The sequence below is a fragment of the Anolis carolinensis genome, chromosome 4 (genome assembly GCF_035594765.1).
Source record: "Anolis carolinensis isolate JA03-04 chromosome 4, rAnoCar3.1.pri, whole genome shotgun sequence".
NCBI classification, from domain to species: domain Eukaryota; kingdom Metazoa; phylum Chordata; class Lepidosauria; order Squamata; family Dactyloidae; genus Anolis; species Anolis carolinensis.
The window spans coordinates 96910820-96935053 of NC_085844.1; the positions used below are offsets into that span (position 1 = coordinate 96910820).

Genomic DNA, 24234 nt, shown 5'->3' on the forward strand with positions numbered 1-24234 from the left:
TTGGAGCCGGCTGAAAGCTGGGACGCCTTAGTAGCTAAGGTGCTGCGTTTAGACGCAAGGTTCGAGGCTCGTAAACACTCAAAAGCAATGTGTGCGCCACCCATGCATGTAACCAGGGCACCTGTGGTGATGGGGGAAGAGCCCATGGAGCTTGGGGTCTTTAAAAAGCTGTCTACAGAGGAAAAGAGCCGTAGGAGGCAGCTGGGCTTGTGTTTGTACTGTGGGAATGCTGGGCATTTTGCCAAAAATTGTAATGTGAAACCTTCCCAGCTTTCGGGAAAAGGCCAGCCCTAGTGCGACGTGAGTCCAACGCACTAGGGCTCCTCAAGCAGTCAACTGAGGGGAGGAAGCATGTTTTCGTACCCATTACATTATCTGTTGGGGGAAGGGAACTTGTTTCTACTTTGGCACTGCTGGACTCAGGGGCTACGGTCTCCTATGTAGATATTGAGTTTGCTAAGAAGCATGGCATTCCTAGAGTGCGCAAGGCATGCGACGTGTGGGTGGAAGGAGCAGATGGGAGACTGCTGGAGACTGGGGTGGTTAACCATGAAACCTCAGCAGTAACGTGGGAGGTGCAGGGAGTAACGGGAACGTTTGTGTGGGATATTACGAGCTTGCCTAGATATGATGTGATCCTGGGGATGGATTGGCTAGCTGTAGTAAACCCACAAGTAGATTGGGCAACACGTAAAGTGATCTTAAAGAGGCAGGACTGTTGCACTCTAAATGTTACTCATTCTGATATGGAGGGAGTGCCTGCTGAGTATGGGGAGTTCTCTGATGTATTTTGTAAAAGAGAAGCGGACAAATTACCACCGCACAGGCCATATGATTGCGCCATCAAGTTGGCAGAAGGTGCGAAACTGCCAGCAGGGAGGCTGTATGCCTTGACTGTACCGGAAAGGCAAGCTTTGCGGGAGTTTCTAGATGAAAATTTAGCCAAGGGGTTTATTCGCCCATCTAGTTCTCCAACTGCGGCACCAGTATTCTTTGTAGCCAAAAAGACTGGGGAACTTAGGCTGGTCTGTGACTATCGGATCCTAAACAAATACACCATTCGGGATAGGTACCCGCTCCCTTTAATCTCGGAACTGTTATCAAGGGTGCAAGGGGCTAAGGTCTTTACCAAGCTTGACCTGCGGGGGGCCTATAACTTAATCCGTATACGGGAAGGGGATGAATGGAAGACGGCATTTAACACGTGTTTCGGATGCCACGAGTTCCGAGTCATGCCTTTTGGGCTTTGTAATGCTCCTGCGGTATTCCAGAGGTTCATGAACGATGTGTTCAGGGATCTAATTGACCAATTTTTAGTGATTTATTTGGATGATATCTTGATTTTTTCTAAGGACGAGAAAGAACATCGTCAACATGTCAAGCAGGTTCTGCACCGACTGCGGGCTAATGGGCTTTTCGCCAAGGCTTCCAAGTGCGTCTTTCATGTGCCTGAAGTGGAGTTCCTAGGTCATGTAGTGTCAGGTAGGGAACTTAAAATGGACCCACATAAGGTTGACGCCGTCAACTCATGGCAGGAGCTGAAGACTAAGAAGGATGTACAAAGGTTCTTGGGTTTCGCTAATTACTACCGGGAGTTTATTCCGAATTTTGCAAAGCTCACGGTACCTTTGACGCAGCTTCTGCGCAAGAAACAGCCATTTGTGTGGGGGCGGGAAGCTCACGAGGCGTTTCTACAACTAAAGTCTAGTTTTCAATCGGACAACATACTAACCCATCCTGATGTTGACAGACCGTTCGTGGTAGAAGCGGACGCTTCTAGCTACGCGTTGGGGGCTGTATTGTCTCAGAAGGATTCCTCAGGGACCTTGCGTCCCTGTGGATTTTACTCGCGGCAACTAACACCCTTCGAGCAGAACTATACCATATGGGAGAAGGAGTTGTTGGCGATTAAGGTGGCGTTTGAGGTGTGGCGGCACTGGCTTGAAGGGGCACGGCACCAGATCGTGGTCAGATCTGATCACAAGAACTTAGAGCACTTGCAAACAGCAAAGAAGTTAAACCAGCGTCAAATCCGCTGGGCTTTGTTTTTCTCCAGGTTTAACTTCAAGGTGCAGTTCGTGGAGGGGAAGGCAAACTTGCGGGCCGATGCTTTATCCCGCAAGCCGGAATTTAAGACCAATGAGCAGGTAGTATGTCAGACCATCTTGCCTACTGCCTCTCTGTGTGTTGTAGATAATGAGCTTGGGTTACATGACCAGATCCTTGAGGCTCAGAAGGATGATGTGTGGACTCAGGAGCAACTGATGCTGCTCTCTGCAGGTAACCGTACCATACTGCCGCATCTCCAGGATCAAGACGGGGTATTGGTGCGTAGGGGGCAGGTTTACGTACCAGTAGGGACCCTCAGGTTGGAGGTGATTAGAGCCCACCATGACGAACCCATGGCTGGGCATTTTGGCAGGTTCAAGACCGTACAGCTTATCACCAGGAGCTACTGGTGGCCAAAGATGCGGCAAGACATTCTGCGCTTTTGTGACAGCTGCGCCGTTTGTCAGCAGAGTAAGACGCCTGTTGGGCGCCCTAGAGGGTTGTTATCGTCTTTACCTGTTCCGGAGAGGCCATGGCAAATCATTTCCATGGATTTTATTTCAGATTTGCCTAAGTCTGGGGGTTATACTTGTATTTGGGTGGTGGTGGATTTATTTAGTAAACTGGCTCATTTTATTCCTTGTTCAACCATTCCGGCGGCCCCTACGTTGGCCTTACTATTTACAAAGCACATCTATCGTTTGCACGGAGCACCCGAGGTGATTATTTCAGATAGGGCTCCGCAATTTGTGTCACGCTTTTGGAAACACTTCCATGAGTGTTTGGGGACTAAGTTAAACGTGTCTTCAGCTTTCCATCCGCAAACGGATGGACAGTCGGAACGGGTTAATGGGCTCTTAGAGCAGTATCTGCGTTGTTTTTGTTTAGATCAACCCACGGCTTGGGTAAAGTGGTTACCGGTGGCGGAATTTGCTTACAACAATGCGGTGCACACGTCTAGTCAGCATACGCCATTTGAGCTAACTTATGGTTTTCACCCACGGGGAGGTGTGGCGCCGTCGACCAATGTGGTCTCTTCGGACCCTGTGTACCGCTCTTCGGAAATGGCTGCATTGCATGATGTTGCCCGTCGCTTACTGTTGGAAGCTAAGGCAACGCAGAAGACTCAGGCTGACCGCCACAGGCAGGCAGGGGAGGAGTTGGAAGAAGGGGATTTGGTGTGGTTATCTTCCAAACATATTAAACAGGCTGGGGGAAAGTTTGCGCCTCGGTATTTGGGTCCCTTTCCTATCGTTAAAAAGATTTCTTCTGTTGCGTTTCGTTTGCGTTTACCGTCTAGTTTAAAGGTCCATCCAGTCTTTCATCGTTCGCTGTTGAAACTTGATACCTCTAGTCGTCGTGGTGCTATAGCGGAGGGTATCACTGCCACTTCTCCGCCATCGGGGGAGGAGGCCTTTGTGAGAGGGGATAGTGTTATGATTGAGCCTCATGGCTCTGTTACTGACAGACGTGGGCGTAAGACTCCTCGAGAGTCAGATACTCTCGAGGAGCGAGAGAGAAAAAGACTGCGAGACATATTTGCAGCACCATCTGACGAGGAGTCTTTCGAAGGGTTTACGGAGAGAATGGAGGAGGGGCTGGTTAGCTCAGAGGAGGATGAGATGGATTGGACTCGGGTAAGGGAGGAAGTGGGTGCCACTGGCCATGATGGGACAGAAGATGAATGGGGACCTTCAGGATTAGACCCATGGTTTAGCTGGAGGGATGGGACGGGATCCACAGCTGGAGATGCTGTTGGGCGTAGTCAGAGGTGTTCCAGCTCTGACGAGGAAAGTGATGAGGAAACGCCCGGGTTAAGGAGGACAGCTGACAGTGATGAAGATTTGTAACTGGCATAAAATGGGGCTTGGGAGCAATTGCAAATTGCGTTGGGCAAGGTAATCTGGGCAAACGCTTGGGATCCGTGTGTGTGTGGGACGCTTCCCTGAAGACTTGTGTGCTTTCCTGTGCTGTGACGTAAGTTGATTGGAATCCAGGGTCAGACGGCGGGAGGGATTGTGTGGGCATTTGTTTGTGCAAACCTGTGCTTACTCTTATTAGCTTGACCTTCCGTCGTCTTCTTGACGGACGCCATCTCCTGCTTTGAGAACTCGGACTGAACTGACCACGGCTTGTCTTCCCCCCTTCTTGGACTTGGAAAAACTACAAACGTCTGCTTCTGGCTTTGATCTACGGAACGGAACTGGTCTACTCAACTGCTACAATCCTTGGCTGATTTACTCGTGTTGGAGATCCTGTCTGCTGTGTGTGTGGGGGAGCGACGCAAGTTACTCTAAGCACAGTGTTGGCAGCAGAGAGGAATCTGCTGCCAATTAGTTGCATTCTTTGTATCTTTTGTTCCTTGGCTTTCGTTTCGTTTATACCCAGGCTGAAGCAAGCAGTTTGTTTTTTACCCGGATTAAACTCCGGTTTAATCCGGTTTATCTTTTGAACATTTACTTTTGCCCCTTTTTGCTCCTAAAGGCAAAAACTGCCTGGCCCTTGTGTTTTACGGGCATTTTTGAGTTCTGTAATCTAATAAACTCTGTTACTTTGAATCTTGTGGCGTTCTGTCCTTGACAGTTTTACTATTGGGATGTTCATGAATTCAAAGTTCTCTTAAAAACATACAACACTCTTATTACTCCCAACCCTACTATGCTTTTTGCATTGTTACGTGTTGATATATTTGCCAGTTTTGATACATTTTGTTGAAGGAAAACCCATAAATTAGTGAAGGATTCTATAATCATCATCACCAGAAGGGAAAGTTTTATTTGCTCTTGTTGTCACTACTAGTCATGTGCATTTGGGGAAAACCTTGATCCGTTTTGTGTCCCAGCTTTCGGTGAGGGGCCCAATCCATTTTGACTGAGCCTCCCGAAATCGGGAGGGCAGATATTTCTTCTTCTGTCTTTGGTGATGAAAAATCCATTTTTTTTCGGCCCCTTAATTGGGTGGGGGCTTCACCCGTAGACCCGGGTGCTTTGGGCCTATGTGCCCGGGATTTGCAGGGCCTGCGGCCGAGTGCCAAGTAAGGCTACAGGTGCAGGCATTGGGCCTACGCGCCTAGGCCTCGCAGGGTGTGCTGCAGACTCTGCAGCAGAGCGCCAAGTAAGGAGCGCTCCATACTCAGCGCTCGACTGCAGAGTCTGTAGCACACCCTGCGAGGCCTACGGGTGCAGGCTTTGGTCCTAGGCGCCATGGCCTTGCAGGGCCTGCAGAAGAGTGCCGAGTAAGGAGCGCTCCTTGCTTGGTGCTCAGCTGTAGGCCCTGCGAGACCCAGGCACATAGCCCCAAAGCCTGCCCCAATAGGCCCAAAGCGCTGGGTTGTCTGCAGCCCGGCGCTTTGGGCCTATGTCAATCCAAAAAGCAGGCTTAGAGCTGGTACCCGCTCATGCCTGCCTTTTGTATCAAGTTGATTTTTGTTTCAGGAGAGGCCTTCCCATTCCGTGCCATCTGAATGGATGGTATGAAACAGAAACACAAACCAAAAAGATGAGACAAATGTCAGGCCCATGTCTAGTCGCTACCATTGTGCCAGAGAAGTTATCTATTTAATTACACCTTCTCTTTCTTTTTCTCTCTCTGAAGTGTTTACACCTCTTCCTAGTTTTGCTAATCCAAGTAACCATATATTTAAAGGACCTCCCATAAGCACAAATATACAGCGAAACTGTTTTTTTCAAGGTCAGAACGTTGGAAATTATTCATACCTGAGGCCCAGTCACCTGAAATGTGTCTTCTGCATGTAGACAAGTAATTTCAAGTGGCTCTGTTCCAGATACATGTCTCAGTAAATGACATATCTATGAAAAAAAATAGAAAGACCAACTACAAATCATGAAACTCCCAAGGAATGCAATGTAACATTATATTATGGATGATAATGAAAGGTTTCAGAATTTAGAAAATCTAGGGTAAGATTTCAGCTCCACTAAACACTTGTGCAGAGAGAAAACTTAACTATTTTCCTACTCATCATATTAAACCTTTACTCCAGTTTCTCTAATCATTTTTTCTCAGTCTCCACAAAGAAGCCCAGAGAAAAAAGGTTGAGGGAAACACACTAAAGGTCACCAAATGGATCTCAGAACATTCTGCACCAAATTACTCCAATCCTCACTAGAGCTGTTTCTAGTATGGGCCATACTTTGAAATTAGTTTGAAATGAATTTCTTCCTCAGTATATAAATTAGTCTGTCACAGCCAAAACAACAGATCTCTGCTGGCATTGTAAGGACTGACACATGTTACTCTAACCCAAATTTAGTATCTGAGTAAGTGGTTCTCAACCTGGGGGTCCCCAGATGTTCTTGGCCTTCAACTCCCAGAAATCCTAACAGCCGGTAAACTGGCTGGGATTTCTGGGAGTTGTAGGCCAAAAATATTTGGGGACCCCAGGTTGAGAACCACTGATCTAAGTAAAAAAGGTTGTTTTATCTTTCAGGTGTTGTCACATCTGAATCAATGATATCAAAAGTTTGCTAGAACCAGTTCCATGGTCATACATTTTCTGAAGACCTATGTTCTTCATTCTAGCAATGGAGATGCATGATGGTTAGCCATTAGTATATTAGAGAATGAATTTGGAACAGTGGGAAAGTACATAAGGCTGGATCTACACTGCCATATAATCCAGTTTCTGATTCCAGACTATTTGCTTTGAACTGGTCTATACTGCCATATAATCCAGTTCAAAACAGATAATCCGGATTCAGAAATTAGATTACATGGCAGTTTAAATGGGATCTTAGCTCCTATTCTGCCTAAAGAAGCCTTCTTAATAGGGGTTATTTTCATAGATGCAATAGGTGAGCAGCAGAAGCACCAAAGGGACTTCCAGTTACCAGGCCTTACTCTAGGAGCATGATCTACACTTCTGCCTTGCACTGCCCACCAAAAAAGACACAGACAGCAATGGTTTACGTTTACCATACCACAGGCATACATCAGAATCCCAAAACTGCATAACCAAACAGTCCAGAAAACAATTATCAATGCTACACGTCTAGAAAGAGAAAGCCTATATTAATGTTATTAGGACACATTTCAACAAGACCGTAGGAAAAGAGAAAGACCACATTACAGTTGGATAGATTCAATCAAAGAAACCATGTCCCTGGATCTGCAAGCTCTGAACAGGGCACAGGGCTGTTGATGATAGGGTGACTTGGAGATTTATCATTCATAGTTACATATTTCCTTACAATAGTAGGTTAGGCTTAAATAACCTGAAGCATCAGAGCCTGTCTTGGAAGCTAAGCAGATAGTTAGTAATTGAATAGGAGACCACCAAGTAATATCAGATGCAATAAGCTGTATTTCACAGGAAATGGATGGCAAATCATTTCTGAATATTCCTTGTCTAAGAAAAGAAATTATGAAATCCTTGGGTTGCCTGGTGATTTGAAAGTATATATATGCAGTTCCAAACAGGAAAGTGGCCCAGAGTTCTCTTTTTAAAAAAAAATCAAACTTCCTTTTTCTAACAAACACATTAATGAACATGGTATGAACTTACTTCAATCAGTTGTTCTTTCTGTTCAGACAGCTTACAGCTATGTTCTGCAACAGCTTCTATGTTTCCTTCAGCGCCACAGATTTTCAGTGCTTTCAGAATGAGGTGATCTGAATGATACTTTATCAGGTCTGCTGCGACAGAAGTTGCTACACCGTGGAGCTTCAGTAATAAGGGAGGGAGACACCACAAAACAGCAGGATATTATATGGAGTGATCCATGGTGCCCAAACACTTTTACGAGGAGAACATACACAAAAATTGCTGATGGTTTTCTCTTTAATCTACAGAAAATTAGTAACTGAATATAGTGAAAATAGTAACAACAACAATAGTGAACTACAGCTTTTGTGAACAATAGGCAAGGCTTGGGTATTACAGAAGTTGCCATGCAAAAACGTAAGTTTCCAAGGATTAGAATGCAATGTCCTGTTTCTTCTGTATGCAACACTGCCACCCTTTCCCAATTCCTCAGAAAAAGAAGAAGGTTAAGAGTGGCATTTAACTGTAAAGTGATAAGCTTCATTTGTGTTGCTCTCCTTTTTAGGTAAGCTCAAAGCTGCCCAGATTGTGCTCCAATAAACCTCCCCACTCATTTTAGATTTTCTAATATATCAAGAGCAGCTGATCACAGAACACTTGCTGGGCCACAAAGTACATAAAGAAAAACACTGGGGGTCTATGATAATGATAAGCCACAGTGAGCTGAATTCTGCAACAAAATGTAGCAACTTGCATTCTTACATGCTTATCATGTCCATTCCTTCCACTCAGTAATCACTTAATAATAATTAGCCTCTTTTGAAAAGTGGGTTTGAATGGCAAATTCAATAGCTGAAATTACTGTTACATAGTCACATCTCTACTGAGCCAAGTATTTTTTTTCTACAAAAATTATACACAAGTGGTCAAAATGTACTATAGATCGTACTGAATTATACGTACTTCTCTGTTAAGCTCGTTCATACACTGACACGTTTTCAATATGGCTAATTCCAGATCTTCTGTGACATCCTTCTTTTTCTGACTTTGCTAAAAAAGAAACAATTCCCCACCCCCAAATATATTATTTCAGGCAATTCAATTGTCCAACCAAAATTTTAAAAATACAAAGGAGAATAAGAAGTAGTAATAGCGGTAGTGATCGTAATCATCATCTCACATTTTGATTTCTGCAGCCCTCATTTCAGGGCTGGCCTGTGGTGCAGGGGCCGGGCTGTGGTGCAGGCTGGTTAGTAGCCAGCTGCAATAAATCACTATGACCAAGCGGCCAGCCCATGTCGGAATGAGCACCTGACCATTAAAATAAAAAATAGCCCTGCTCGTTGTTGACCTAAGCAACCTGAAAGATAGTTGCATCTATCAAGTAGGAAATTTAGGTACCAATTATGTGGGGGGGGGCACTAATTTAACTAATTTATGACACCATAAAAAATTGTCCGCCAGCATTTTGAATGAGGAAGTATCCAAGGACTCGGTGTCACAGTGGATGATGAAGCAGCTGCTCCCCCCGTGGCCGGAATCGAGCATACCCTCAGGAAGCGAGAAGCTGGAGAAGGTTAAATTGCCTTTGTATCTACCTCTGTCTCTATGTTCATATGGCATTGAATATTTGCCATGTATGTGTACATTGTGATCCGCCCTGAGTCCTCTTCAGGGTGAGAAGGGCGGAATATAAATACTGTAAATAAATAAATAAATAATCACGCTTTGTCTGGCAATAGAGACAGTCAGCCCAAATTTCCATTGTCCCAGGCAACATACAGTCCTGAAATGAGGGCTGCAGAAATCAAAATGTGAATCTCAGACTTCTCCATGGGGAACTTTTATGTAAATGTAATTTTAGAGCAGGATGAGCATAATAATAATAATAATAATAATAATAATAATAATAATAATAATAATAATAAATGCATGTGGCATTTACAGGACAAAATGTAGTAGTTCAAGGGAAACAGCAATGCCTACTCAGAATTAACACAATTTCAACATAACATGAATAGAATTGTTTTAGTGTACAAGAGTTCCTCCACTTTTATGGTACAGGACCCCAGCAAAAGTGAAAAAAAACTCCTACAAATAAAAAACCTGTTTTTTTTTATCTGAGCATAAACATCTCTGGAATCTCTATGTCCTCTGATACAATTCAAAGGTCAAAAACTTCCGAAATCTGATCACAGAGCCATATTGGAGGACTCAGAGATTCCTAGAGATAACATATTAATCAAATATGTGAATAATCAAATCCACAAAAGTTAAAACTGCAAATGGGGAGGGCTGATTGCAAATATAAGGTAATACCACTTTTACCAAAGTTCCTGGAGAAAAACTTTTAGAGGAACAAACTACACTGTGAGCTTGTACCACATTTCAATGGACAGAACATCTACAATAACTGCCTTCAGTACCATCTTTGTCAGAAAGATGTGAGATACTTCCAGTAAATAAATAAACAAAATATTTTTGTTTAGCTCAGTGGTTCTCAACCTGTGGGTCTCCAGGTGTTTTGGCCTACAACTCCCAAAAATCCCAGGCAATTTACCAGCTCTTAGGATTTCTGGGGGTTGAAGGCAAAAAACATTTGGAGACCCACAGGTTGAAAACTACTAGTTTAGCTGTTGCTTCTGTAAGAAGAAGCAATCAGTTAGCATGATTAATATGCTGCTCTATCCACAACAAATCAGAATTCTTGGTTGTAACTTTTAAACATGTGCTTTATGTTTCATACAAATTGATCTTAAAGCATATTTCCTTACATGGAGTGGTGAACCAATCAGAAATACAAGGGGAAAAATTAATCTTACAGCATACATCCATGTTGACACCAACTGCTCCGTTTCCATCTTAGCTTGCTTGGCCAGCTCCAAGATGCGTTCCCTGTTCTCATGGCTAGTGTAAGCAGAATCTGTAAAATCTTCTGTATGTTCAAGGACAACACGCAGCATTGCCCAAAGGTTCTCCTTTGATAGATTATAAATGTTATCTCGTAAACCTTCCACTTTAGTCTGAAAAGGGAAGGCGGGAATCATAAACAAAAAAGTAGAAAAGCATAATACTGTATATAGGGACTCATACAGCACTGTGGCTAAGTAACTGAGCTATGAATCCAGAAGACCTCAGTTCAAATCTGACTTCTGACATATCTCTTTTAGCCTTCAGTGTGGTAGTAACAACGTGGTAGAGCTTACATAAAAAGCTGCAAGCATTACTAAATGAATGTGAGCAAAACTCTTTGGAACATAATGATTATAGCTATAGCTACACACATCATCAAACACACCTTGCAGCCCAATTTCTCTTAAGCTAGAGCATGCCACCTTTTCTTGATGAACCTAAAGGGGAAATCCAAGATCTACATATTGATTATAAATCTCTCACCAAATATCCTCATTTTAGTTTACGCTATTCCCCTTTCTCTTCTTATATTCACAATTTGGAAGGGTCCCAACATGCTGATTCCAAATGCCCTTTGCTGATTTACCCACATACAAAACAACATAGTGTACTAAATTTTATATTTCCGAAGGGGAGGGAGGAGTGAGTAAACTGTGCATTGAAAAAAAAGAACACTATAAAATATCTCAAGCATATTTGAAAGCCCCACTATCCTTCAAACTATGTGAACAGATATTCATTTTTTCCTTATATGTTTTGTGATTTCACAGTTCTCTTAAGAACTAAACAAAATTCCTCACCTTGAATTCCTTGATGCCAGTGTAGATGCTCACTGGCCCTGGTTCGTTCTCTCCACTGAGTCGAGAGTCTGTTACAATCTCTATTACCTGCTCCAAAGCTAGTCTCATTCTGTAGAACACAGCTCCTTTGTTTACACGTGCAGATTCACAGTCGGGATGCCTTAAACAGGTCTTGAAAATCAAAATTTTTAATAAATGTTACCAAGATATCTCTGTGCTGTCTCCTGAAATTAATTCTCATATACACTACACACAGCCACAAGCAAAATAGTGAAGGTTGATTCTCAGTCTTGTCACTTAGTCAACCATGGTGTTTGTCAAAAAATTTTAGCACTGCTCTTTTAGAAAGCCCTTCAGCTTCCCTGTATGATGTCCCATTGCTTCTGTCAATTTCTTCCCCATGTGCTGCTGGAATAAAAAGGCCCGAGAGAGAAACTCTCAAGGGCTTGCTTTGCTGACAACAAAAAGTGAAACACATTACCTTGGAAGCTGTGAGAAGCATCATTGTGCATTTCTCAAGAATTGTCCTAGCAGCTGCCATCTTAGCCTTTTTCTTTTCATCTTTTAGATCCTAATAAAGATAACAAAGTTATTGGCAGTCAGTAATTACAGCATTTAGCATTATTGATGTGACAAGTTGGATACATGTTCCAGAAGATATAAGAGCACAGTTGAAATGGAAGACCAAAGACTCACAGCTAGGAAGTACCTTGCTAGTAGACTCTTGCCTACATCTAATAAATAAGCAATCCAGAGTTGGGAGGAGTCATGCAAGATAGACTCCTGTATTACTCTTTGCTCAAGGCATGAACACAAATACTGAAGACAGGACCCAGCTAGAGTACAAAGCTTGAGACAAGAGCACAATTATTTTAAGACAAGTTTGGGTAACTACAGAAGAGGCAGAGGTCATGAGTGGGTGATGAGTTTCATGCATCTTTTAGCCAATCTAAAACTGGGTTGTGTGAAGGCCTGGGATGGGGCTGGCCAACCCCAGTGGGTACAATGCAACCTACAGGCTGCACCTTCACCAGCCTACCAACTTAACTTTCTTCTAACATTACTTAATCATAGGCCTGCTTGAGCTGCAAACCAGCGAACCAAGGTGCTATTCAGAACAGCAAACAATATATGTAAATAGACAAATCAAGCCATTCACTATAACATTTGTCTCCCTGTGTTATTTCACCACTTCAGGATGTGAACCTATTAAAGCAATTTATTTAACAAAAATTGTAAGCTAGGCTCCTCACCTAGTAATATGACTCCAGCAGCTGACGTGTAAGAGAAACAACAAATACCACAAGATTATCAATGGATCTACAAAAACAAGCAACAATCTATACTGAAGGCCCTTCACTGTATTTGCTTTCCTAATTCTTTACATTCTTATTTATAGTCCTTCCCCACCCCATGATAGCAAGTTTTAGTCACTACCACACAAGTAATGTGAATATGGAATAAGTGCAATTACAACTGGAATGGCTGCTGGACTATGATTTTGGATTGTGTGATTTTAATAATTGGTTTTAATGCTTAGATGTTTTTAACTTTATGGTTTTTAATGTATATGTTTACTTTATTTGTATGTCTGTTTGAATTGTTGCCTACTGTAAGCCACTCTTTGGGGTGAGAAGGGAGAGTTATAAATACAGTAAATAAATAAACAAAATATTTAACAAAGTACAGAAAGACAGAAAAAGGTCTAAAACTAACACACTTCCCAAATAAATACCAGTTCTAATCTACTTTTATGATCAGGAAATCTACTTTTAAAATCAGGGGGAAACAGCTTTTTTAGCTATTTTTCTTTAACACAGAGAAATCATTTATCCAATTTTAATAATTTGTCTTGAAATATAATAGCAGTAGTGCATTCCATATTAGAGCAGAAGAGATTTTCCTTCTAGACTATGACTTTAAATCTATTCTTTTCAAAATTCATCCAGATGCTAGCAGCATATGCAGTCTCCCGCTGCATAACAGATGTTTCATAGCCATGTTACTTTTTTCTTATTGTTAGTGACAAATCTGGAGGCCATGCACAATTACATTAAGCAGTAAGAAGAAAATGATGAACAATGCTTCTGAAAACATAAGTAAAACCTTCAGATTTCTCATCCAAGAAAAACAGGATCCATAAAAACACCTTGATTGTTCATTCGCTATGATATCTGAAAAGCTAAATACGTTTTCAAAATATGCAATTTCAAATCAAATAATCGATGTAAGATCTTGGATCCAGGATTGTCACTGGGGACAGAGATGGTCTCAGTGGTGCACATACCTTTTGCCAATGTCAGACTGACATACTAACCACAGTCCTGTTTCTATTCAGAGATTGCTTAGCTAGCTACAGCTACTTAACTTTTCTTCTTTCTGTTTGTTTAGTTATATAAATAATATTTTTCACTTTAGTCACAGCTGCTCATCTACAAATGACATCAATATAACACCAATCCTCCACTATTTACTATCAATATTTCATCCTTCAGAAGGGAAATGTGATAATTTACAGTAGAGTCTCACTTATCCAACATTCGCTTATCCAACATTCTGGATTATCCAGCACATTTTTGTAGTCAATGTTTTCAATATATTGTGATGTTTTGGTGCTAAATTTGTATATACAGTAATTACTACACAGCATTACTGCGTATTGAACTACTTTTTCTGTCAAATTTGTTGTAAAACATGATGTTTTGGTGCTTAATTTGTGAAATCATAACCTAATTTGATGTTTAATAGGCTTTTCCTTAATCCCTCTTTATTATCCAAGATATTCGCTTATCCAACATTCTGCTGGCCCGTTTATGTTGGATAAGTGAGACTCTACTGTATCTGCTTTCAATAAAATCTGGCATTTTTGAGGTTCTCCAGTAGGACTGCATATTGTTCTTGCACTGGAAGTTCTTCATTTCAATAGGGTTTACTATTATGCAAAGGAATGCATTCCCTGTGAGATCTGGGGGTCATACAGTATTAGGCTGCTGGAGAAATGCACAAAGGCTACTGGCAAAATCAATTCCTTATTAGCATAGGTATCCTGTATCATTGAGCATTTAACTAGAAGGCATGACTGGAAATATCATGTTCAATGGCAGTTGTTTTACCAAAATGTCCAGAATTCCCTAACACTTGAAGTCAATAGAAGGGACTTTTTCCAGCTCTGCTTACAATATCCAATTTTTTTATTTATGAAAATACAGTAGAGTCTCGCTTATCCAACGTAAACAGGCCAGCAGAACGTTGGATAAGCGAATATCTTGGATAATAAGGAGAGATTAAGGAAAAGCCTATTAAACATCAAATTAGGTTATGATTTTACAAATTAAGCACCAAAACATCACGTTATACAACAAATTTAACAGGAAAAGTAGTTCAATACGCAGTAATGTTATGTAGTAATTACTGTATTTACGAATTTAGCACCAAAATATCACGATGTATTGAAAACATTGTCTACAAAAATGTATTGGATAATCCAGAACATTGGATAAATGAGTGTTGGATAAGTGAGACTCTACTGTAATTGTAAAGAAAAAGAAAGCAAAAGTGATTTTTGAAGACAGAAAAATGCAGACTGATGTTTTTTCCAGACAAAGGCAGGTTTAAGAAGGACACAATATTTCAATTACTCTACTACTTTTTTGAAGCACAGGATTCATAGAATTTTTCTGGATACTTACATTTTGTCGATCTCCAGTTAGATGAGCAAATTCTACCATTTCATTTCCAAACTGACTGAATATTTGCACAAACTCCTGAAAACTGCTAACTTTTTCTAGCCGCTCCATGGTTAAAAGGACCTGCCAAACATAATTTAAAAACTCACCAGTGATAAACCTATACTATTGCTGAACAAAACAAGATTAAGATTTCTCCTCAGGCATTGAGGTAAGTTCTATATATCTGGACCTAATTATATATTACAAAACAAATGCCCATTTCACTTGCATCAAATTTGTTTATTCTCACTATAGCATATTACAATCCAATCTTATGCATTGTAGTATAGCACTGAAGTATAAAGAGGTTCTACAACGTTGTTCTAGTAATGGTTAACTCAGACAAAGTTCAGTACTCCCAAGTTTCATTGAATTCAATATGAAATTTAAGAATACCATTAAGACAGTATTTCTATTTATTGACTCCATTCTTTCTCCTAGCATTGGGCTCCAAAACAGCTTATGATATAGGTTAAAATGCAATACAGCTAAAATCAGAGCAATAAAGAAGTTTGCAAAACTCATTAAATAAGCAACCTAATTAAAGAATGTATTGACAGTATTAATAAAAACAATGCATACCTTGTTTCTAGAATTTATAATCTGCTTAACAACTATTCTGTCAGCCAGTACCAATACTTTTGTCACTGAAGAAAGAAGCAATCTTGCAGCCTTAACCACATCTGTTTTGTCTGTAAAAATGGTTATCTGGCCATCGGATTCTGGATGATCCAAAACTGCTATGTCGGTAAGCTGTGCAATTGTTTCCCCTACAAATAAAAGAAAACCCATCAGAACTGTTTCTAATAACACGGGCAAAGATATTTTTTGGAATTTAATTATAAGAACCCCCCTCCAACAGCATGACCATTGCAAGCTGTAGTCCAAAATATAACTTTTCCAGCCTCTGAGAAATATTGAAAATTGGATGCTTGCTTAACTGGATGATGAATGAATGTGACAAAAGGGTAGAGTATACTAACCTATGAGTTACCATTCGCACAGTTAGGAAGTTTTAGGTGCTGGACCAGGTGTCAGTCCTTGGAAGCTATAGGACACAATGCAAGCTCACACAGGCAGTTCCATGGAAACACTTTATTGAAATCCTTCTTGCCAAGATGAACATAAAGCTAGTACTAACCAATTCCTGCCAAGACCCCAGCATATCAAACTACTGCTTCCCCCCAGCCCCCCCCCCCTTCCACATCCACACCTATCTGTCGATAGTCCTTTCCCAGGCTTGAAAACCAGAGCAGACCATAAATCAATCCTCCTAGCCAGATGGCCCTTATCATTTAGGCTATCTCTGCCCCCATTGCTTTGGCAGGATGGGAACAGTTCAGCTGGTGTGAATGCTGGGTGTTCACATCCTGACATCATGCCACTGAATAGGACCCTGACCTCTGCCCCAAAGGACACAATTGGACTCACCAGCAAAGAGGAATTTTTTCTCTCTCAAATGGTTTCCATGCAAACATTGCAAACATTTCTATGAGTTTGGCCTGCTGACTAGCTAATTGGCACCATCTTGATTGCTATGATGCCTTTGGTCCCTTACTTTGTTTTGTAGATTCCTGCACTTTGTGTATGCTCTGTTCCGGTAATCTTGGGCCTTGTCCAATGATGTCATCTTGATAAATAACTTGGCTATACCTTTCCAGTTGGCCCTGCACTACAGCTAGTTAGAAAATCTTTACTCTCCCTTCATTTGAGGGCTCTAGATGTAACCACCCAGTGTTATGCAATGCTGCAATTCCAAGGGAAGTGGCCTGTGTCTGCAGACTTTTGTTGTGTCATTCAAATGTTCAACATTGTCATATAAGCAGAGAAAGTATCCCCAACAAAGCAAAATTTGAGCATCTTCAGTTTAGACAACCAGCCACCTAATTTTTTTAAAAAAATAATTACCGTACTACTTGTTGAAAAGTGTGGTCACCTCACAATTCATCTGGGTTATTGCTTCCTTTTACCCAGCACAATCAGCAGCAGGAGTTAGAACGATTTCAGCAAAACAGAAGGCATTCTAGCTAAAGAAATTCCCTGTGGGATGATATGGGCACTGCTTCAAACACTAAAAAGATTTAAATTACAATTCTCCATTGGAGACAAAATCATTACTAAATGATTGTATCTATCAAGTCCCAAAACCTAAATGCAGGCAGTATTTTCTGGGATGCCCACAGCAGAAATAAAGGCAAGCCATTTGTGTTCTCTAAACATCCACCTACCCGCTTGCTTTGCTTCAGTGCAGGCAATCTTCATTTCCTCTTTCAGCTCTTGGTTCTCACTGGCTATGGCTTCACCCACCATAACGAATCTTCCAACAGCCAAATTAACCGCTTGACCCACTTGCTGGACTGCTCTCAAAGTCTTGTCTGATCGCTTTGGCTTATCTTTGTGGTTAATGAGAGTGGTTATCTGAAAAACATAAGTATGTGGCACTTAAAACTATATATTAATATACACTGCTTTAGCATGACATGTATCCAAACCATACTTGAAAGGGAAATTATGACATGAAAGTTATACTTGTCTGATGAAGATTTTGTTGGATGACAATTCCATATACCCTAGAGGGATGAGCAATATTAGTAATGAAAGTAAGGAATTGTAATTCAAGCATATCTGTATGGTCACACAATTTCCATGCTTGTCTCCCAGCACATCCAGACTGATTGAAAAGTCCCAGATTCTGTCCCCGTCTTTCTATGAATTAAAATAAACCAACCTGGGAACTAACAGAAAATATTATGGGATTAACAAAATGTGTATGGATCTCAAAAATAAAACTGGTGCATGATCAACACTGCCATATAATCAAAGTAGATAATCTGGATTTTATACGGCAGTGTAGATGCGGCCTGGGAAGAACGGGAACAAAATTTTATTTATTTATTTATTTATTTATTAGACTTGTATACCACTACTCCCAGTTTGGCTCGGAGCGGTTTACAGAAATAGATTAAAACAATACACTTAGCTTTAAAATAACAATAAAAACAATAAAAACAACATTAAAGACAACAATAAAAACAACAATAAAAACAGACATAGCCCCAAGTTTTTCACCCATCGAAAGCTTGTCGGAAGAGCAAAATCTGAATCTTTCCGATTTTTAAAAATCAGTTTGGACATGTCCTTGACTATGAGGTCAAAATAAATATGTTAAGCCTTTCAATATGACACAGGACTATTTTATGTGTTACAATAAATGTAGATTCAACTTATACACTTCCAAAAAATCATCATCTATACAATGCAGAAGTAGGTTTATATTCTGTTTTCTATATCACACAAACAATGGAGACAAGCATGGGTGGATAAAATGCAGACCTCAAACTAATTTCAAAAAACTTCCACAAGCAATCAGTCAAGAAGTGGGGAGTGAGGGAGAGAAAGGGGGATGTCAGAAAGAGAAAGACCAGTTCTAGCTACTTTTGCCAATGGATATGCTCATCATCAGTTTTAGCCTCTAGACAACTTACAAATGTGTGAATTAGTCTTAACATACCTGTTCTTCAAGCATTATAGTTATGTGCTTTTGATAAAATGAAACACAGCAATTAGGAAGTTTATCTTCTGAAAATCATACTTCAGCTTTAACAAGATCACTTTCACACTAAACAGTTATAGCACTGTGCTAAGAACATCTAAACACATGAGTCCACAGCTAGAGTTGACTGGGTTTTAAAAAACCTTTTTATAATAAAGTTCTTAGTATATTTTGCTTTAACCTTGTTGAAAGGTACCTCAAGTCCCATGTCGGGTAGAAGGTGGGATCTAAATTAAACTAAAAACAAAAAAGTGTAAAATGGGTCATACAAGATAGACAATGGTTTACCACCTCAATAAAAATGGCATGCAAGGCCACACTCAAGATTGTGGAATATCCCTGCAAGACTTTGACTCCCATTGTTATTGTTGTTTGCTAAATGTATCTTTCCTGCCCAAATATTTATCTTGCAAGCAGATCATTTTTTATGTGGCAGACCTTCATTGTAGGTAAAATGCTTTTAATCTGCCCAGTCTTATTTTTGCTTTAAGTGGCTGTTTTCTTTCTTACTTGATAATCATTTGGCCTAAATCCAGTAGCTAATCCCAATCTGAATAGACAAATTGAACAAATGAGGTTTACATACCTGTTGATTAGTGATTCAGTAATTGAGTCAATGGGCATACTTTAGTTGAGATAAGCAATTGGATTTAGGGTTTTGTCTTTCATTGTAGTCCAAGGACTAAATACCCTAAAGGCATGAAATCCCTTCTGATGTCGAAGCTAAGCACTGTCGGCCCTGGTTAATACCATCAATGAACACAAGGTGCTGTATGATATGTTTCAGAGGAACTGGTAAAACCATCTCTAAGTATTCCTTGCCCAAGAAAACCCTATGAAATTCATGGGACACCATAAATTGACAGGCATCTTGAAGGCACATAAATATACACATACACACTTTAATTGTAGTAAAACGCTATGGACAATACAAATGCTTTGGGAAGTTAGATCCTCATTTTTCTAAAAAACAAATAAATAAATTGCCCCTCCCCAATTTAAAAGATCAAATAATCCCAAGATTTAAAACAGTAGATCTTGTTCAGACCAGTACTTAAGATGGCCCATTTTCTTGTGTACCAATGAAATTGCATGTTAAGACATTTCCCTGAAACCATGAACTGCACAAGCAATAAAGGTGTTTGTTTTTCACTGAACTGCAAGTGAACAGACTTGCATCTATTTAACACTAAATCACTGCATTTAGTTTAATGATAATGGTCTTCTACCTCTTTGAACTAGAACAACTTTTCTATGTCCTGACCCCCTTCCAGGCTCATACATTCCAGTTAGTCTGAAGTAACTAAGCAGTTCTTGAAAGGATACTCGGCTCTGAATGCCACTGGTTTCAGATCTCAGAAATCCCTCTTCCTCTCAAAAAGAAAGAAATAGGGAAAATATTTACAAAGAAACAACAAATGTGCACTCCTGAAACCTGTTTAGTGATGCTTTTCCTTTTCTATCTTTCTCCTGAAGTAGAGCAACGCACACGAATATGTACAGAAAATGGAGATCATCCTACGGTTCTGTCCTGTCCAGCACTTCTATCTCCAATGCAAGTAGACAGAAATATTCCCTGCACTGTTTCTTGCTCCCAGTAATTGGAAATGACAGTACACACCCACTGAATATGTAATTCGCATTTAAACTTTCACAGTTGACAGACCTAGCCTCCATAAATATATCTAGTAATCTTAATGCAATCTAAACTATAGGCAATTGCTATTTCTTGTGGCAGTATTATTGAATTTTATCCAGGAATCCTATTAAAATATTGGCCTTTTTGTAATTTTTCTCATTATGGTGACATCTGTTTGAACATAAGTGCAAATGCTCCTTTCTAAATGAATAAAGAGTAGATATTGCTGTCTGAAATTAAGACTTCTCTCCACAACCCCAAATTTCTCACACACGTTTTGTCACTTTTTTGTTCTGCGACTGAACACATGTATTAACTGTACATGTAAAGGCCTGAAAAAAGCAATGATTCCTAGGTGTTTGTTGTTTATTATGAACCTTATTCCTCCCAATATTCAAAGTACACATGTGCAGTTCTATGAACAATATCTGAAGCATCCAACCAACCATTCTAAAGTGCAGTCAAATACACACGCTTCAGACTGAACTTTCATATAGTATAATGCCAACCCAAATACAATGTTTTTAAACAGAGAAAGTTCACACATTTGGTTGAGTCATCAAGCATTGTGTAAGGAAGTGATGTGAAATGTACATCACTGTATGAACTAGCCCTTCAATTTATATATTTTCATTCTCTATGAGTAATACCAAGTTACATCTTAGATACAGTAGGTCAGATATGATAATGATACAACACATATAAAACAGATTATCCCAATCTAACATTTATTTGAAGGATGTGACAAACCACTATATTCTTATAATGTCTAAACTTCGCACTCCCCACCCTTCAGAAATTCAACACTACCCAAACTCTCTTCCAAATATGTGCTATTTATTTTTCAAAATTAGTCTCTACTAAGAGCCCTTCCAGACATGGCTAAATCCCATAAGTAACTGGGATATTATATCCTAATTGCTAGATCCACATTGCCATATAAAATCCAGATTATCTGGTTTGAACTGGATTATATGGCAGTGTAGACTCATATAATCCAGTTCAAAGCAGATAATCAGGATCAGTGTTTCTCAAACTGTGCTCCTCCTGGTGTTTTGGACTTCAGCTCCCAGAAATCCCAGCCACTTTACCAGCTGTTAGGAATTTTGGGAGTTGAAGTCCAAAACATCTGGAGGATCACAGTTTGAGAAACTCTGATCTGGATGATCTGATTTAATAATCTGGATTATATAGCCATTTAGATCCAATCTAACAGACTTTAACTCCTCTTTGGTTCAAAATGTGAGATTTCAGCCTCATAGTTTTCTGAAAGTTCAAGCGCCACTGAAGGTTGGTTATTTGTTTGTTTGTTTATTGTATTTTTATACCACTTTTCTCACCCCTTGAGGGGACGCAAAGCAATTAACAACATAATCCATGACAAAATTCAATGCCTTAGACATATAAAATATCATATATCAAATTAACCACATATAACAAGGTTATCTTAACTATTTCCATATTTCAATACTCCTGTCATTCACCAAAGGCCTTCTTGAACAACCAGGTCTCAAATTGTTTCCTAAATGCTAGGAGGGAGGGAGCTGATCTAATCTCAATGGGGAGGGAGTTTCAAAGCTGAGAGGTCACCACCGAGAAAGCCCTGTCTCTCCTCCCTGCCAATTGTACTTGCAAAGGCGACAGGACTAAGAGCAGGACCTCAGCAGCAGATCTTAGTGTTCTAGCAGGCTCATAAAGGGAGGTGTGTATGGATAGATAAGATGGGCCAGAACCATTTAGGGCTTTATGGGCTAAAGTCAGCACTTTGAATTGTGCTCGGTAGCCTATTGGTAGCCAGTGGAGCTAACACAGCAGGGGGGTTGTGTGCTCCCTGTACGTCACTCCGCAACCTGGCTGCCGCCCATTGGATTACTTGAAGCTTTCCGAACAGTCTTCAAAGGCAACCCCACATAGAGTGCACTGCAGTAGTCAATTTGAGATGTGACAAGAGTGTGGACCACCGTGGCCAAGACTTCCCATAGTACGGGCACAGCTGGCGCACAAGTTTTAATTGTGCAAAAGTTCCTCTTGCCACCATCGAAACCTGAGGTTTCAGGCTCAGTGATGAATCCAGGAGAACTCCCAAGCTGTGAACCTCTGTCTTCAGGGGGAGTGTAACCCCATCCAGCAGAGACTGTAACCCTATCCCCTGTTTGGTCTTATGACTGACTAGGAGCACCTCTGTCTTGTTTAGATTGTTTCAATTTGTTAGCCCTCATCCAGACCATCACAGCCTCCAAGCAATGGTTCAAGAACTGAACAGCCTTCTTAGCAGCAGGTTGAAAGGAGTAATAGAGTTGCATACAGATGGCACTGAACTCCAAAACTATAGATGATCTCTCCCAGCAGCTTCATGTAAATGTTAAACAACATTGGGGACAGTATTGAACCCTGCAGGACCTCTCAGGTGTCCCCCAACAACACCTTCTGGGAATGCTCCTCCAGGAAGGACTGGAGCCACTGCAAAACAATGCTTCCGAGGCCCATTCCTGCAAGGCGTCCCAGAAGTATACTGTGATCTACAGTATCCAAGGCTGCTGAGAAGTCCAGGAGAACCAACAGGGACACACTCTCCCTGTCCAGTTGCCTACGTAGATCATCCACTAAAGAGACCAAGAATGTTTCAGTTCCATGTCCCAGCCTAAAACCAGACTGTGATGGATCTAGATAATCAGTTTCTTCCCAAAAAACCCCTGGATTTGCGAGGCCACCACACGTTCCAGGACTTTGCCCAAAAAGGGGAGATTTGAAACTTGCCGAAAGTTGTTTAATTGAGTGGGGTCCAATGATGTTTTTTTAAAAACTTCTTCAAGTTGTAAGATAAATACCATGAAACAACTATTGCTTTTTATTTGGGAGTATGCAACGAGGATTTGCTGTGTCTTCCTTCGTTTTCCCCTTATTAAAGATCTGGCATCATTATTTTAGAAAGGATCTTTTCAGTATAAATCCTTCAATGCTTGACAATTGTTTTCTTAACTTATTTCACTATGTTTTGTTAAATTCTGTGCCTTCTAATCTTCAAACAGATAAGATCGCCTTTTCTCTTTCTCACTCTGACACAGGGAACATATACACTAACACTATGGCCCCTTCTACATTGCCATATAATCCAGATTATCTAAGCAGATAATCTAGATGTTATATGGCAGTTTGGTAGGGATCTACAGTATATTGCAACTGCAGTTTCCCTTACCCATTTCTGGGAGAGATATACTCCAGTGCTCCAGATGTATAGGTGGTTTAAAAAAGGGGAAATGACAGCAGGGATGATAATTAATTACTCCTCTCAGGGAGTCAATTAGCCCCCTGCTAGCCAGCCATGCCCTTGGGGCACTTTTCAGCAACCCCCATTCTGGAGTCTATAATGCACATCAGCAGGGATGGGTGTCTACAATGCAATCTGCATTTTGCTGCTCAGATTTCACCTGGATCTGAGATACATGGCACCTGCTGCCGTATATTATTTGGCTGAAACCGGACTTTCCTGCAACTTTTTAAAAATGCACTGTATGCTCTTAAATGTGTGCTATAGCATGCATTGGCTGCATGCGTTTTGTGGCCCCTGTGGTTTTAATTAATCCTGAAGCCATATTATAATATTAGTGTAGATTTGGTCATGTGCACCTACAGATCTGTAACAAAGGACCACATCAAAGCAAATAATTAACCAATAGTTGTACATCTCTAGAAAGAAGTACTGTAGCAATGGAATTTAAAACAAGGCAATCAGATCTTGCCTGATCCTGGAAACTAAGCAAAGACCAGTCTTGTTTAGTACTTGGATGGGAGATTGGCAAATGAATTCCAGGTGCTGTAGGCATTCAGAGGAAAGAAATGGCAAAGCCACCTTGAGTATTCCTTAAGAAACCCTAGGAAATTCATGGGATCACAGGTGACTTGAAAGTATGCCCGCCCACAGTGGTTCAGTGATCTATCAAATCCAGAAATTGAAATGGGGAAAGAACTCCACTCCTGAAACAGGTACACTGGCTGCCAGTTTGTTTCCAGGTGCAATTCAAGGTGCTGGTTTTATCCTATAAAGTCCA

At 40.6% G+C, this 24234-nt stretch overlaps 1 protein-coding gene across 3 annotated transcripts in view; it reads right to left on the reverse strand.

Moving 5' to 3' along the window:
• ctnnal1 (catenin alpha like 1) overlaps window positions 1-24234 on the reverse strand; it is a 68698-nt gene that overhangs the window by 23595 nt on the left and 20869 nt on the right. For all 3 annotated transcript variants that reach the window (XM_062980833.1, XM_062980832.1, XM_062980831.1), the window contains exons 2-10: window positions 17222-17411; window positions 15576-15763; window positions 14955-15074; window positions 11747-11836; window positions 11266-11436; window positions 10375-10575; window positions 8516-8602; window positions 7574-7732; window positions 5766-5858 (exon numbers count right to left, since the gene is read on the reverse strand). In XM_062980833.1, the coding sequence (XP_062836903.1) occupies window positions 5766-5858; window positions 7574-7732; window positions 8516-8602; window positions 10375-10575; window positions 11266-11436; window positions 11747-11836; window positions 14955-15074; window positions 15576-15763; window positions 17222-17411 (1299 nt within the window). The remainder of the gene's footprint in view (window positions 1-5765; window positions 5859-7573; window positions 7733-8515; window positions 8603-10374; window positions 10576-11265; window positions 11437-11746; window positions 11837-14954; window positions 15075-15575; window positions 15764-17221; window positions 17412-24234) is intronic.